The following is a 13711-nucleotide window of genomic DNA, read 5'->3' on the forward strand; positions in this document are numbered from 1 at the left end:
GGTCGACGATGGCGCCTTCTGCGAAGTCTCGCCAATGAAGTATTTGCTTGTGTCTTTAGGTACTCATGTGCCTTATACGTGCTTTCTGGACTCTCCACAGGCATATGCTAGTATTTTGTGATGCGATAGACTGGCGCTGCAAGACCTCTGAGGGTCAGTCAAGGTATTGATCGACCTGCAGTCGCGCCTTTATCAAGTAACTCTCCCGATGGCATGACCAACTCATGCAAAGAGGGAATCTTGAACGTAAACTGGTGGCAGCGCCTAGTTCTGCCCCCCCCGAAGTGTTTGGTGGGCTTTGGCTCTTCCATGCCCGTGGCTTGATCTGTCTCGACGCTCACCGCAGCGCCTCTCGGGCCAGATAGGTACGCTAGCAGAGCCAATTGCATCAGGCACAGAGACTAGGAGATAGGGACATGCCTCAATTCTTGTTATTCCAGGATGCCTCGGAATCGAATAACTCAAACACGCAAGGGGCGCATGCCGATCAAGTTAGCCGACCCGACATGTAAAAGCCGAGTTTATGCCTGTGCGAGACACAAGATCACGTGTTCAGGCACCTCATTGTTGCAGAGCTAGCCCGGCGCCCCCCCACCTTCACCCGTCTTCCCCCAGCGTAGTTCATCGCCGCGTCCTCCTTAATCGAAACAATCCCACCTCGCCTTGTTCGGATACAACGATTACATCCGGTAGAGCACCAACCCCCCCAAGGGACGCCCCCGCCGTGGGGATCATCTAAAAGGAGAGCCGGAGCGTCTGGTCTAATGCCATGACGGATGTCACGACGGACCCGGCGCTCGTCGCCGCCACGGCCTCGGACCTCGCGCAGCAGCACGCCCAAAATGTGGCCGCCGCGGCGTCTGCCGTCTCCTCTGGTGGTTCAACAAACCCCAAGGAGCGGCATTCGCTGACCCTCGACCAACGTCGCGCCCTGCGTCGCTGGGCCAGCGCGCAGCCCGTCCGACCTTCCCACAAGGCCTGCATCGAGTGGTTCTGGGCCCAGTACGGCCAGCAGATCAGCCAGTCGACCGTCTCGCATTCCCTCTCTCCCAAATACTCGCGTCTCGACGGCGACAACCCGCAGCTTTCGGGCTCGCGTCTGCGCTTTGGTAACTGGCCCGACGTCGAGAAGCTTGTCCTCCTATGGTATCAGCAGGTTCAAGCATCCGGCCGCCAACCCACCAACGAGGAGCTGGGCGACAAGGCAAAGTCCATCTTCAGTCAGCTCCCGCGCTATAAGGATGAGAACGCTCCCGAATTCTCTCCTGGTTGGATCCACCGCTTCAAGAAGCGCTACGGCCTGCTCATTAGGAGGCAGCGGCGCCACGGCGATGACACAGTCGACCCGGCAGAGGATATCGAGTATCTGGCAGACTGCGTGCCGCGCGTCATGGCCATCCACCCCGACACGAACCCCTCTGCCATCAAGGAGCAGGTTTTGCGCGTGGTCGGTGTGGAGGCCACGCTGAACACCTGCGCTCTCGTCCGCGACGAGGTCATCCGTAGGTTGGGAGGCACCTCCGCGCATGCGCACGTCGCGCCTCCCATGACGCATCTTCCCCCGCCGCCCGACCCGCCGACTCCTCCTCCGCCTCCGCCGCCGGAACAGCCCATGTACGCTGAAGACGACCCGGAGGTGGTGCTTCAGAACGCCCTCCGCCAGCTGCAGCAGGAAGAACAGGCTGCCGAAGAGCAGGCCGCTGCGGTACGCGAGGAGCGCGAGCGCCAGGAGAGGGCAGCAGGGATGCAAGTGCCACCTCCGCAGACCATGATGTCTACACCTGGTCCCGGCAGGGCATCCTCCTCAGACGCACGATATGCCACGCCGGCACACGACATGGGCACCGACCTGACCCTGACGCCGATTCATTCCGACGGGCCCGTCTCCAGTCATGAACGCCCGCTGCGCTGCCCTTTCTGCGTCAACCAGCGAATGCTCCGCACCATTAAGGAGGCAGTCGAGCATATGTCCACGCATGTCGTTGTTTGAGGGAATCGCAGTTATTGCTAGGACTTAGCTCTTCGTGCTTCGCGATGTCGGAGCGGCGTCTCGTAGCCAGCGGGCCCGGTTTCGTTTTCCGACAAGTGTTTGAGGAGCAAAAGGCACGGCGCTTGTGGAGTTCTGGGAGAGATTTGAGGGTCAATGCATTTGGCACAGCCACGAAGTCTGTAGGCAGTTGGCCTTGGGCCGACTTCAACGAGCACAGCATGGGTTGTGTATCCGCCAGAGTCTTTGTATTCAGGGCGGCTATTTAGTTGGGCGCTGCGAGGTCAGCATAACCTGGTGCACCTTCATAATACATGTATGTGCTCTAATTTGTTTTCGATTCGAATATGAAAAACGGCATGACGGCCACACTATGCCTCTTGCTTGAACTATGATATGCTCCGTGTATGTCCTGTGTTGGTCTATATAAAGCCGCTCTCCTTGAGTGAGCGTATGACGGCCTCGGCATCCATCTGCTGCTGGCTCTTGGGCGGCCGCACGTCTCCAGTGTCGATGTAGTTCTTCCAGAACTTGAGCCCCTCGATGCCCTCCTCGCGGCACAGAGCGCCCTGCTCCTCGGCCATGAGCAGCTCCTCCTCAGCGACGCCGATGCTCCAACCAAATCGCTCAGCCGTCTCCTGCGCGGTAACGCCACGCCCGAATGCACGCCAGTCCCACAGCACGTCGCGTTCGGGCGGGAACTCGTGCAGGTCTTGCAGCCAGGACAGGAGCGCCCGGATGGTTGTCTGGTCGGTGCGATCGCGGCCCTGCACCACCATGACGCCGCTGCGAAAGGTGCGCAGCCGGACGGGTAGCTTGAGGCTCTCCCATAGGCGGGCAGCCTTCTCGAAGTCCATGGGGCTTACGAGCTCGACGCCTCCTCGTGCGCGGTTGAACATGGCCCACAAGTCAACAAGTGTGATGATGCCGCCCGCCTTCTTCAAAACGCCCCTCGAGTCATCGGCTAGGAACTCGGCCATGTTGCGGGCCAGCTCGGACAGGTATAGCGACTCTGAGCCGCCACCGCCGACGATGTCCTTTGTCGTAATCAAACCGAGCTGGCTTGCAGACTCGGCCAGAATAGCGTTTTCCTTTGCGGACACATCGCCATTCGCACCGTTCTGCCGGGCAAATCGTTCCGCCAGGGCAATCACCTCCTTAGCAGAGGCCATCAACGCCTCCAGATCCTCGAACGCGCTGCCGATCAGCAGCTCGTTGTTCTTGCGCATATTCAATCCGAGCTGCTCCAAGCCCGCGATGCCAGCCGTTTTCGTCCTGGCACTCGGCTGTCCGTGGCCTGACCCGTTGCCGAGGGGCTCATTTACCATGCGACTGCCCCGTGGTGCTGGAGGTGCATTTTGGAGTAGCCACTTACGCTGTGTCATGGCACCCTTGAGTCGCTCGTGGAATATCTTTTCCCCACCGCCTCGGAGAGAAATCTTCACGCTGTCGGAGACATCGATTCCTCCTGGCCCGTTCCTTCCTTTCGGGTCCAAGACTGGCCCAGGAGATTGCGTTCTGATCTCATCGGTGTGCTGCCCCGCAGGAAGAGATGAGACGTTACGGGATACCAAAGAAGCACCGCACATCTCGCAGGCCAGAAGAGATGGGTGGTTTGAAAAGGTGCATCGCGGGCACTGGAACGAGGCACCGGATTCGGTGCCGGGTCTTGCGGCGGCTTCTGTTGATGATGGAAGACCATTGTTGAGCGTCGGCTGCAAGACACTGTCTGCGAGTATCGGCCGCAGTGCAAGGGCGGTCGAGCTCTGCATTGAAGGCGTAGAGGTCGGCCTGTTACTGGCGTTGGTGATGGCCGCCTTCAGTACATGTGAGAGCGTCGGCTTGATACCACAAGCCAGGCAAGGCGGCAGCGGCGTGTGGGCATTGGCAGCTTGTGGATCAAAATTCACAGGGATGGGGTTCGAGAAGCTGCAGATTGTACAAACCCACGTTGCCGTTGTTAGTGGAGGTGGTTCCGACGGTGGTCGATAGGCGCTGTCCCTGCGTGCTGGTGATGTAGAGTCGGTCCTCGACGGCAAGGCGACATTGGATACGGCACGCCCATGAAGAGAGGACCGCTTAGAAGGCTTAGGGACGATGGTTACCTTTGGCGAGGACTTTAGAAAGCCAGCATAGAATTCGTAACGGTCGATCTCTTTTAGCTCCAGTGCAACCGAGTTGGCGCGGGGCTCGAGCTTGTCGACATAACATATCCGGTGCGAAGTCAGGTAAACCTGGCCATTCTGCTGGTTCGGAAGTTTGTATTTGCTGCGCATGCGAGGTTAGCCGCCGTGCTTGACGCAGGCGCATCATCTGTACGAGCTCGTGGGCAGCATACCCCTCGTAGAGGCCGACATTGTCCTGCACAAACAGTAGCACCTCATCTGGTAGGTAAGAAGGCCGCAGAGCGGTGGTCAGGTCGATATGTTTTAGAAACATTCGTCATGTCGTGGAGCGAACGCGCATCAGATGGGAGATAGAGGGCCGTCAATCCGCGGCGGGGAAGCACATTAGACGTGGCATGGATGAGGCGCAGAGCAATGACGCGACCGGGCGGGCTCGTGCAACAGTTGCGCAGCGGGTGACACGTCGCGAAGCTATAGCTTCAGAAACAGTGATGGAGTGTATGTAGCGGGCTCTCCGATGTTGAGGGTTGGTGTGGCTGCGTCCTATATCGTCACCGTTGCAGAAGCCATGCAACCTCCATGGTTGTCGACTCGCCTGGCCCCGCCATTTAGGATAAGGCACCCACCCCTGTGCGTGAAGTCACCAAACACGGGCCGCAGGGAACTTACCTTAATAGCCGAGAATTTGCCGGGGCGTGGTCACGGGACTGGCTTGTGCACCCGCCCCCTTGAGTGAGCCCTGACAAATAGCGCTTGCGCTTCCTCAACTATTTCTCACTCCGCAACCACCGACATCGTCACCGCCACCACGACAATCCGGCATCTCACCCGCGAGCCTCTTGCATCTATCGCGACGCCGGCTGAGGCTCGAGCTTCTAACCGCCACTACCGTAAACCACTAACCCCTGTCCTGGCAGCCCGGTTGCCAAGATGATGCCCGGGTGGCCAGCGGCTGCCCAGCAAGCGCCGGGCGTCCCTCAACCATCCACGCCCGCGTCGTATGCGTATCCCTCCAGTACGTCATCTCCTCGCTTCTCATCATCAGCATTGCTGCGGAAGGCCCCAGCTGACATGGAGACAGATCCAGCCTATGTTCCCGTCCAAGTTCGCCAGGGCTTCGGCCAGTTCCCAGCCGCAGTTCCCCCTCCACCGTTTACTGGCTACCCGCCTCCACCTCCCCCCGCCGCCGCAGCTCTCCAGCAGCCTTCCCCAAACCCACCAGCTGCGCCACAGCAGTCCAAGAGCAAAACGGACTGGCCTGATGCTGTCCGACGCTATGTTCAACGCTCCTTCTTGCCACAGAATGAAGATCCAACGGTTCCCCGTGCAGAAGTAGAGAATAAGTTGAAGGAGACCATCGGCGTGGCCAAGGAGAATGGCACACTGTATACGATTGACTGGGACAACACTCCCTTACCTCAGGCCCTCGTCAAGGCTGAGCGTGATGCACGCTTCAAGGGTGACGCCGTGTCCGGAGCAGCAGCACCCGGAAAATCTCTCAAATCCAAAAAGAGAAAATCATCTGAATATGCCGAGGGAGACGCGTCCAAGTCGCCGTGGCGCACTGCTAACCTTCGTGGGTCACTCGAGGACCGCGTCTCATATCCGGCTGCCGACAAACGCTCCGCCGCGGAAGTGTCGGCGAAGCAAAGTAAGTTCTCGAAGGACGCGGCCAGCAAGCGAAAACGCCGCTTCGAAAGCGAGTACAAAGCCGTGTACCGCTCGCCAAGCCCAACGCCACCCTCATCGGGACCCATTGTCGGAACCTGCGAGACGCTGGAGAAACGGTACCTTCGTCTCACGGCTCCGCCCGTGGCGTCCAACGTGCGTCCCGAGGGGGTGCTCCGCCAGACGCTCGATCTTCTTAAGAAGAAGTGGCGCGACGAGGGCAACTACTCGTACATTTGCGACCAGCTCAAGTCGATGCGCCAAGATCTGACGGTGCAACGCATCAAGAATGATTTTACTGTTTCTGTCTATGAAATTCACGCCCGCATTGCCTTGGAGAAGGGGGATATCGGTGAGTATAACCAGTGCCAAACGCAGCTTCGATCCCTCTACGGCCTCGGCCTCAAGGGCCATCCCCATGAGTTCAAGGCGTACCGTATCTTGTATTTCATCCACACGGCCAACCGCTCCGGGTTGAACGACATTCTGGCAGACTTAACCGCAGCAGAGAAGGAGGAGCGCCCCATCAAGCATGCCCTGAACGTGCGCTCGGCGCTTGCTCTGGGCAACTACCATAAGTTTTTCCAGCTGTACCTGGACACGCCCAACATGGGAGCATATCTCATGGACATGTTTGTCGTACGGGAGCGCCTTGCGGCCATGAGCAACATTTGCAAGAGGTGAGTACTGAGTCCTGTGAGGCCCTGAAGCTGCGCACGTGCCTACATGTACTGACAATGTCACAGTTACAAGCCCGACGTCAAATTGCGCTTTATTACTGAAGAGCTTGCTTTTGAGTCGGATGCCGATGCTGCTCAGTTCATCATCCACCATCAGGGTCAGCATCTCCTCGAAGATCGCCAGGACCACATCGCATTTCTGGCCGGCAAGGCCGGCCCTCTCTTTGAGAGTTTCCGGGCCGCGGCCTTCAGCAAAGTCGACATCAAGGGACAAATCTGAAGTTTGTCGTCTCTCTCTATCTCTTGGCCCCAACTCCCCCCCCTTTCTTGTCTGGCTCGACATGAAGCCGTTTTCTTGTTGGACTCGGTCCGCTTCGCGTAATGGGCGTTCGACGATGTGCTTTGATACCCGTGAACGACGGCTCCTTTTTTGTGGCCGAGGCCGTGCCAGTGTCTGGAGAGCCTCGGCCGAGAGCAACCATGCAACAAAAGCGATTTCTCACGCCCGCTGAGACGTGACAGTCTTGGACCTGACCGGTCTGCGTGAACGAGCAGATTGGCGGAAATGAATATTAATAAACAGCAACAGAATACGTGAGGGTAGGGGGGATGAGCGGCATCGATATCGACCGTAATGACACCTTTCCGATCCGACACGACGACAATCGACCCGTAGCAGGGTTTCACGACGCTGAGGCATAGATGGATTGCATGACGGGCGTTTGGAGTTTTACCGGGCTCGCATTCTGTTTGGATGTAGCGAAGAATAGTCTAGCTAGAGCAGACAGTGATTCTTCAATCAAACATGACAATTGAGCAGAACGTTGAGCATCGTGCCGTTTGGTAAGGCTCACATGGTGTGGTGCAGACACTGATTTTCTAATCTCTTGTTTGGTGATGGAGGAGAACATTTCACCTCTGCAGGGTCTCGGTATACTGTCGTGCTGTTGGGGTTTTCGGCGACACATTGATCGTGCCTGATCCCGGCTGTGGAGGCTTCCAAGACCACTACCTAAAAGCTCGGAACCAGTTGCAGCAGATGGTTAGCATGCGGTTTCGACCATGGCCGTTGCTCAGCAGCGTGGACGGATGCTCCGCCTGGCAAAGCCGCCCATGTATGGCAATCAACAGGGTTGTCTTCCCGGTTCGGGATGCGAGAGGTTACCGTAAGACGGAGGAATTTTGTCTTGCAGACGGGCCCCGCTCCGCGCAGCGGGATGCAACACCGCTTAGGCGTGGGCTTGCAGTGGACCGATGCCATGTCGCATAGGTAGTATACGATGGGTTCTCTGGCTGGCGCAGCGCATTACCGGATGAGAGGGGGAAAACCTCGTCGGCCACGCGGGCCTGATACGTTTCCACTTGGTACGAGCTGCCGTTCTCGGCAATGGCCGGCAAGGTCGTCCAAGCAGAGAGAAGCGGGCTGGCCGTGAGGGACATGCGACGGGGGCGTTGATGTGATGTGGTACTTGGCCTGGTGGCGGGTAAGGTAGTTCGTACGTAGACGAGGCGATGTAATGGGTGGGCAGAGATTAGATTGATAAAAATTTCTAGCGTGCTTTGCGGCACGGTGGAAGCACCCGTAGCGCCCCATCCCTACCTAGGTAAACCCCGGCGCGCGGCTGCATGCCACGGTGGGGGAGGCTGGCGGGGGGAGGGGCATCCTCCAGCACTCACTCGCTGTCCCAGAAACCAGCACCTCCACTGGGGTCCCGGGCAGGCATATATACCCAGTCCCATGGGCTGACTAGTGTGTCTCTGCGGTCGGCCCATGTGCGTGTGGCTTCTGTCACTAGCCTTCTCTGCTCCGGATGACCCGTCTTGTAGTTATTGTGCTCGTGGGCCTGGCGTGAGAGCGAGGGATATTCCAGCCGAGTTGTAGGAGAGTAGGTAGGTAGGGTTGAGTGGCTGCTTGGCTACCCGTAGTAGGTGGACCATGCGCAGTCGCGGTGTAAGTCCGTCAGGCCGGCCGGCAACCGAGCAAGTGCGCCTACGATGAACATAACACGGGCGGCGACCACCCTTCTTTTTGTGCGCAGGAGATTCTGTGTCCGGAAAGTAGACCTCTGTTCGCGTTTTGGAAGACAACGGGAGGACGACTGTCTGCTCTGAGCGCATCTCAAAGTCGAGCCTTTGCGGAATACCCCTTAACATGGCAGAAGACGACGACCATGGCATCCGCCCGCAAGGCGTTGATGTCGCTTACGACGAGCCACAACAGCACCACCAGCCCGTCGACACGCCCAGCGAGAAGAAGAGCACCGTCGTCGTGGATGTGGAACAAGACGCACATAGGGACCGCGATGGGGACCCGGCTGGAGTCGGTGGCGGCGATGCTGCGTCCGAGTACAGCGAGTCGAGCTTCGTCCAGGCGGGCGTGCAAAAGGCAATGATCCTGAAGAAGGCGTGGTCGCGCACAACGCTGCTCATCGCCTTTAGCAGGTGCGTGTGCTCGACTCCAAACTGTGCCTCCGATGGTCCCAGCGGTCGGATTGCCTGTGGGATATGACAAGGTTACTGATTCCAAGGGGGGCAGCCTGTTCCTGACGACGCTCATCATCACCTTTTCCGACTACTCGCACATGGTGCTGCAGCCGTACGTCACGAGCGCCTTCAAGAAGCACTCGTTCATGAGCGCCGCGCACGTCGTCATCAACATCACCCGAATCGTGGCGTATCCCATCATTGCAAAGCTCAGCGATGTAAAGTCTCCCTAGGAAGCTCGATGTTGGAGACGAGGCCGAGGAAGACGGTTTGTGGACCATGTGCTGACGCCCGAACCTCCATTGCCTTCTAGGTCTTTGGTCGTGCCGAAATGTTTACTCTGTCCATTGTTTTCCAGACGCTGAGCTTCATCATCTACGCCACGAGCGTCGACATTGGAGCCTACTTTGTATGAGGCTGCCAGGCCCGCCCCTCCCCCCTTTTTTCTACACCCCTTAAGCACATACGGTGCCAACACGAAAAATATATTAATGACCCTGGACTGATTTCCGGATACACAGGCAGCGGGACTTTTCGACGCTGTCGGATCCACGGGCTTCGGGCTCACGCAGCAAGTCTTCATCGCCGACGCCACCACCCTCGTCAACCGCGCCTTCTGGTCCACCCTGCCCGAGTCCATCACCACCATCCCCGCGTTGTATCTCGGCAGCCTCATAGGCGAAGGCTTCCTTCAAAACGCCGGCTGGCGCTGGTCCTACGGCGCGTGGGCCATCGTTGTGCCCGTCGTCGCCGTCCCCCTCATCGCCACCATGGTGGTGCTGCAGCGTCGAGCTCGTCGCCACGGCCTCGTGGCCAAGTCCCCCACTAGCGTCTCCGGCTGTAGCCCAGGCAGCAGCAGCAGCACCCCCGCGTGGAAAAAGGTCCTGCACCTCGTTTGGACGGAGATTGACCTCGCGGGCCTGGTGCTGCTCGTCGTGGGACTGTCGCTCATCCTCATCCCCGTGTCCCTGACCGGCTCGTTCAACCCCAACCGCTGGCGCGAGGGCAGCTTCATCGCCATGCTCGTCGTGGGGGTCGTGTGCTTCCTCGCGTTCCTCGTCTGGGATATTCGCTTCGCCAAGAAGCCTTACATCCCGGCGCACATGGCCAACCGCACCGTCATCGTTGCCTGCTTCATCCAGACGTTTGACTTCATGGAGTACAGCCTCTTCACCATCTTCTTCCCAAGCTATCTCCAGGTCGCTGGGCACTTTTCGCCGGCGAATGCCACGCGCATCGAGTACGTACCTCTTTTGTCCACTGACTGCCCCCTTTTTCTTTGGCTGGGTCGGGAGATGTGGACGCGAAAGAATCACCAAGCGAGCAGGCAACATGGGGAAAAGCGATTTGACTGACGTCGATTTGCCTACAGTAACTCGCTGCGCGTTGCCTTCCAAATCTCGGGCCTCTTCGTCGCCCTAGGCATGAAGTATACCAAGAATGCGCACTACTGGGCACTCGCGGGCCCCCCGCTCGTCATCCTCGGACAGGGCATCATGATATACCTCGTGGACATGGGCGACGGGCGGTACGGCAGCGAGGCCGCCTTCATCGCCTCCAAGGTCGTCTCCGGCGTCGGTCGAGCTCTCTGGCAGACGGCGGCGCAGGTGTCGGTCCAGGCCGTCGTGTCACGCCAGGAGGTGGCCGTGGCGACGGGGATCTTCCAAGCTGCCAACAGCGTGGGCGCCGCAATCGGAACCAGGTGAGTCTTTCTGCTACCCTTCCCCAATCCTGCCATCTATCGTCTACGAGGCGGCGTCGTGAAAGAGCGGGTAACGCAATAATGAATGGATTCTTGCTTATATGAGCAACACATTCTCCAGCATCTCGGGGGCCATCTGGCGCAACACCCTCCCCGATAAACTCCTCAACTATCTGCCGGAACAGGACAAGAAGAACGCCCTACAAATCTTCCAATCCATCGTCGTCGCGCAGAAGTACCCCGCGGGGTCACCCGCCCGCGCCGCCATCGACCAAAGCTACCGGGAATCGCAGCGCATCCTAGGCATCGTCGCAACGTGCATGTGCGCGCCGAATCTCTTCGTCATGTGGTTCATGCACAACGTCAAGCTAGAGGAGGAGGACCGCAAGGATGAGGAGGGGGTGGCCCGAACGATTGCCAAGATTGAAAAGACTCAAGAGAAGGACAAGGCCCTTAATGGGAACTGACAGGGGGAACGCGCATACACGTAATTAGAGATGCTGGTCATACGCCTTGCACTGCCGGCCTTTCATAAAAGACGTGTGAAAAGAAGGTTGCTTGAGCCAGTCGTATACTCATGGGTGAAACATCTTGCTCTCTTGATGATAGTCAGACGTTTTCAGTACCAGGGGCTCTGAATGAGCAGTGCAGTGGAGGGCAAGGAGGATGCGTGAGGCTAACACGGCATGGGACCTACGGCTCTTCGTGCCTGGACACTGAGAAGACAGATGAGACAAATGAAGAGAGAAATAAAGAGATGAAGATAAAGAAACCAAGCAACGAGACGAGCATTTGCGTGAATGAGAGGCCGCCGTTGCTGATGTGTTTTGTTCATCGGATACTATCGGGCCGCATTGCGTCCCTACCGCCGCTGGACGAATGCGGATGCGTTGCAGCCTTCACTTCAATGGCAGCGTTCCCCCCTAATCCACTGCACGGAAACCTCAAGTTTGGAAAGATAGTCGTCAGTTTCCCGATCTTCATCGTCCAGGAAGGGTCGTGCTGCATTAGCGGCCACAAGAGGCTGCCAGCCAAGTACAGACCTACCTAGGCACATCTGTTGCCGCCCATATAGGGGCCGTCTAAGCGCCCACTACCCTACATGCATGTCTGCGTCCGCGGCGATATCGAGCACTTACTGTATTTGAGCACCAGAGTTCCTCTATGTTGTTGGGACCGGAACAGTCCTGGTTCAAGCCATGACCCTGAGTGACGAGCCGAGCCGACGTATCCTAATCGAAGCGGCATTCGCGAGGACAACTTCACGGGATCACCCGAAACGATGTCCCGGGCGGGGGGATGGCAAAGCATTCCCCTGGAATGAACTCAGGCATGTTGTCAGTCATGCGAGTCATGTAGAACAAGGGCTAGGAAGGCATGTTGAAAAACCGAGGATGTATGGCATTAAAGGTGGCGGACTCCGCTGCGGCGAAGCAGCAAGCGTTTAGTTGAGTGTGATGTATACGACCCATGACAGCATCCGCAGTCCGGGGACTATGGGGCCAGTGGTCTAGGCTGTGCTGCGTGAATGAAGCGGAGGTTACTACGAAGATGGGCAGGAGAAAGCTAGGGATCCCTGGTCATCCCGAGAAGGGGACGGGACGGCTACCAAGGGAGGCTTTGGAGAACTGGTAACACAGCAGTGCAGAACCACAAGGAGCGCAACAGTTGGTCGAGATAGCTCACCCAGCATTGAGCGGCTCCATGGGATGGCGGCAACTGCTTCTTCGTACCTAGAGGATCCTTGACCCTGTGAGTCTGTGGAACTTGGGGTTGCGCTCGAATGTTCTGGCCATGGCGTGGCGCAAGGCGACGTTCCCCTCCCGGCGGTTGGACGGCATCAACGAATGGGTATACGAAGCGGGTTGCGCTACGTATCGTAACCGCTCGAGCATGGTGGGATGGAAACTGTTGACACAAGTCGTGCCTGGTGGCCGCTTTGGTGCCTTCATCAGACCCCATTGCGCAACGCTGGGAGTCGACCCCCTGCGCAACCCAGCTCGTTGCGGGGTCGGTACTTGTGGTGGCGCAATCTACATGGGACGGGCGAATCGGCGCCGCGCGAGTTGGCAGGCAGGAGGATGGCATCTAGGCTGGGACGGGAGCATCGAATCGGTACTACTACTAACATCAGCGGAAGCTGGCTGGCTGGTTGGAGGGGGGCGGCCGGGTTTGGGCGATGATGACGATATATACACTACGTACCATTGATGAAAGGGGATGCGGAAGCCGAGAGGCGGAAGCAGGGAGGAAGGGGGGTCGATGCATCGATCGCCCCAAGTCTCTCCAGAAGGCGGGTGCGGCATTCGCTGCCGAGCCCCCCCGCGCCAACGTCGATGCACGGTGCCCGCTGCAGGGCAAGGCGCGGATGCTCCCCGGGATGCGTTTCATGGGCATGCGAGCGCATGGATTGGCAGGGCTACGCCTTCAAGGCCTTGTCGGGGGTGGTGTGGTGCGGTGGCATGTTGCTTCGCTCGAAGAAATAGAGGACAGGGAAAGGCTTGCAAGGCGGAGGAGAGACGATGGGGAAAACGTGATCAAATTGGACGGGGCAAGAGGCAGGAGGAGGGGCAGCAGCAGTCGTAGCGGCGGCGGCGGCGGGGCGGCGGGGTGGGGGGCCACACGGATCCTGCACGGACCGTCCGTCCTGCATCGCCGGATCCATTGACAGCAGTACTACGTACCTATCCCGGAGGTAAATGCCAGCCTACTGTATATCTAAGGTGGTTCAACGAAAGGTAAGAGGTATGTTACTGTACTTTAGGTGGAGGTTCTTCAAGCCCCGAAGACTGCCAAGCACCCAGCATCCGAGTTGGTGCTGAAGGGTGGGTAAAATCGCATGTTGAAGTTTGGTACTTGGGACCGGCGTCGCACTGTCCGTTGTTAGTAGATCCCGAGGGGGGGGGGGGGCCTCCACTACCAGGTACCTATGTAGCCCTGAAAGCTCTGTTCACCAGCCTGTCGCGTCGGGGCCCCGCTCTGGGCTTAATGTCCAGCATTAGAGACTTGGAGAATGCAACTCACGAAAGAGAAGTGTGCTGAAGAAGATCTCGGCGTCGATCGC

At 58.3% G+C, this 13711-nt stretch overlaps 4 protein-coding genes across 6 annotated transcripts; 3 read left to right on the forward strand and 1 right to left on the reverse strand.

The window, feature by feature from the left end:
• Nucleotides 1-626: 626 nt before the first annotated feature.
• Nucleotides 627-2365, forward strand: JDV02_010828 (uncharacterized protein). Its single transcript, XM_047992565.1, has one exon. The coding sequence runs from the start codon at nt 770-772 to the stop codon at nt 1988-1990; it is 1221 nt and encodes a 406-aa protein (XP_047836816.1). The 5' UTR covers nt 627-769; the 3' UTR covers nt 1991-2365.
• On the reverse strand, nt 2311-4686 carry VPS36 (Amidase). The gene is made up of 2 exons (XM_047980859.1): nt 4326-4686; nt 2311-4255 (listed from the first exon to the last, which is right to left on the reverse strand). The coding sequence occupies exons 1-2, from the start codon at nt 4424-4426 to the stop codon at nt 2410-2412; spliced, it is 1947 nt and encodes a 648-aa protein (XP_047836817.1). The 5' UTR covers nt 4427-4686; the 3' UTR covers nt 2311-2409.
• A 114-nt stretch (nt 4687-4800) lies between these two features.
• Nucleotides 4801-7279, forward strand: JDV02_000091 (uncharacterized protein). The gene is made up of 3 exons (XM_047980860.1): nt 4801-5128; nt 5195-6461; nt 6528-7279. The coding sequence occupies exons 1-3, from the start codon at nt 5044-5046 to the stop codon at nt 6739-6741; spliced, it is 1566 nt and encodes a 521-aa protein (XP_047836818.1). The 5' UTR covers nt 4801-5043; the 3' UTR covers nt 6742-7279.
• A 1240-nt stretch (nt 7280-8519) lies between these two features.
• Nucleotides 8520-11210, forward strand: JDV02_000092 (uncharacterized protein). 3 transcript variants are annotated; one of them, XM_047980862.1, is made up of 6 exons: nt 8520-8903; nt 8998-9163; nt 9259-9354; nt 9467-10185; nt 10318-10647; nt 10769-11210. In XM_047980862.1, the coding sequence occupies exons 1-6, from the start codon at nt 8614-8616 to the stop codon at nt 11112-11114; spliced, it is 1947 nt and encodes a 648-aa protein (XP_047836820.1). In that variant the 5' UTR covers nt 8520-8613; the 3' UTR covers nt 11115-11210. The 3 variants fall into 3 exon arrangements, with proteins under 3 accessions (XP_047836820.1, XP_047836819.1, XP_047836821.1); XM_047980861.1 differs by having other exon boundaries at nt 8998-9354; XM_047980863.1 differs by having other exon boundaries at nt 8523-8903; nt 9259-10185.
• The last annotated feature ends 2501 nt before the right edge of the window (nt 11211-13711 follow it).

This window comes from Purpureocillium takamizusanense, chromosome 1 (assembly GCF_022605165.1).
Source record: "Purpureocillium takamizusanense chromosome 1, complete sequence".
In the NCBI taxonomy this organism is placed as follows: domain Eukaryota; kingdom Fungi; phylum Ascomycota; class Sordariomycetes; order Hypocreales; family Ophiocordycipitaceae; genus Purpureocillium; species Purpureocillium takamizusanense.

Bases quoted from the DNA above. Each gene is read 5' to 3' on its own strand.
- JDV02_010828 (XM_047992565.1), top strand. From the start codon at position 770: ATGACGGATGTCACGACGGACCCGGCGCTCGTCGCCGCCACGGCCTCG.
- VPS36 (XM_047980859.1), bottom strand. From the start codon at position 4,426: ATGTTTCTAAAACATATCGACCTGACCACCGCTCTGCGGCCTTCTTAC. The intron at 4,256-4,325 runs GTATGCTGCCCA...TCGCATGCGCAG, and splicing joins AATGTCGGCCTCTACGAGGG to CAAATACAAACTTCCGAACC.
- JDV02_000091 (XM_047980860.1), top strand. From the start codon at position 5,044: ATGATGCCCGGGTGGCCAGCGGCTGCCCAGCAAGCGCCGGGCGTCCCT. The intron at 5,129-5,194 runs GTACGTCATCTC...ACATGGAGACAG, and splicing joins GTCGTATGCGTATCCCTCCA to ATCCAGCCTATGTTCCCGTC. The intron at 6,462-6,527 runs GTGAGTACTGAG...ACAATGTCACAG, and splicing joins ATGAGCAACATTTGCAAGAG to TTACAAGCCCGACGTCAAAT.
- JDV02_000092 (XM_047980862.1), top strand. From the start codon at position 8,614: ATGGCAGAAGACGACGACCATGGCATCCGCCCGCAAGGCGTTGATGTC. The intron at 9,355-9,466 runs GTATGAGGCTGC...CCGGATACACAG, and splicing joins TCGACATTGGAGCCTACTTT to GCAGCGGGACTTTTCGACGC. The intron at 10,186-10,317 runs GTACGTACCTCT...ATTTGCCTACAG, and splicing joins GCGAATGCCACGCGCATCGA to TAACTCGCTGCGCGTTGCCT.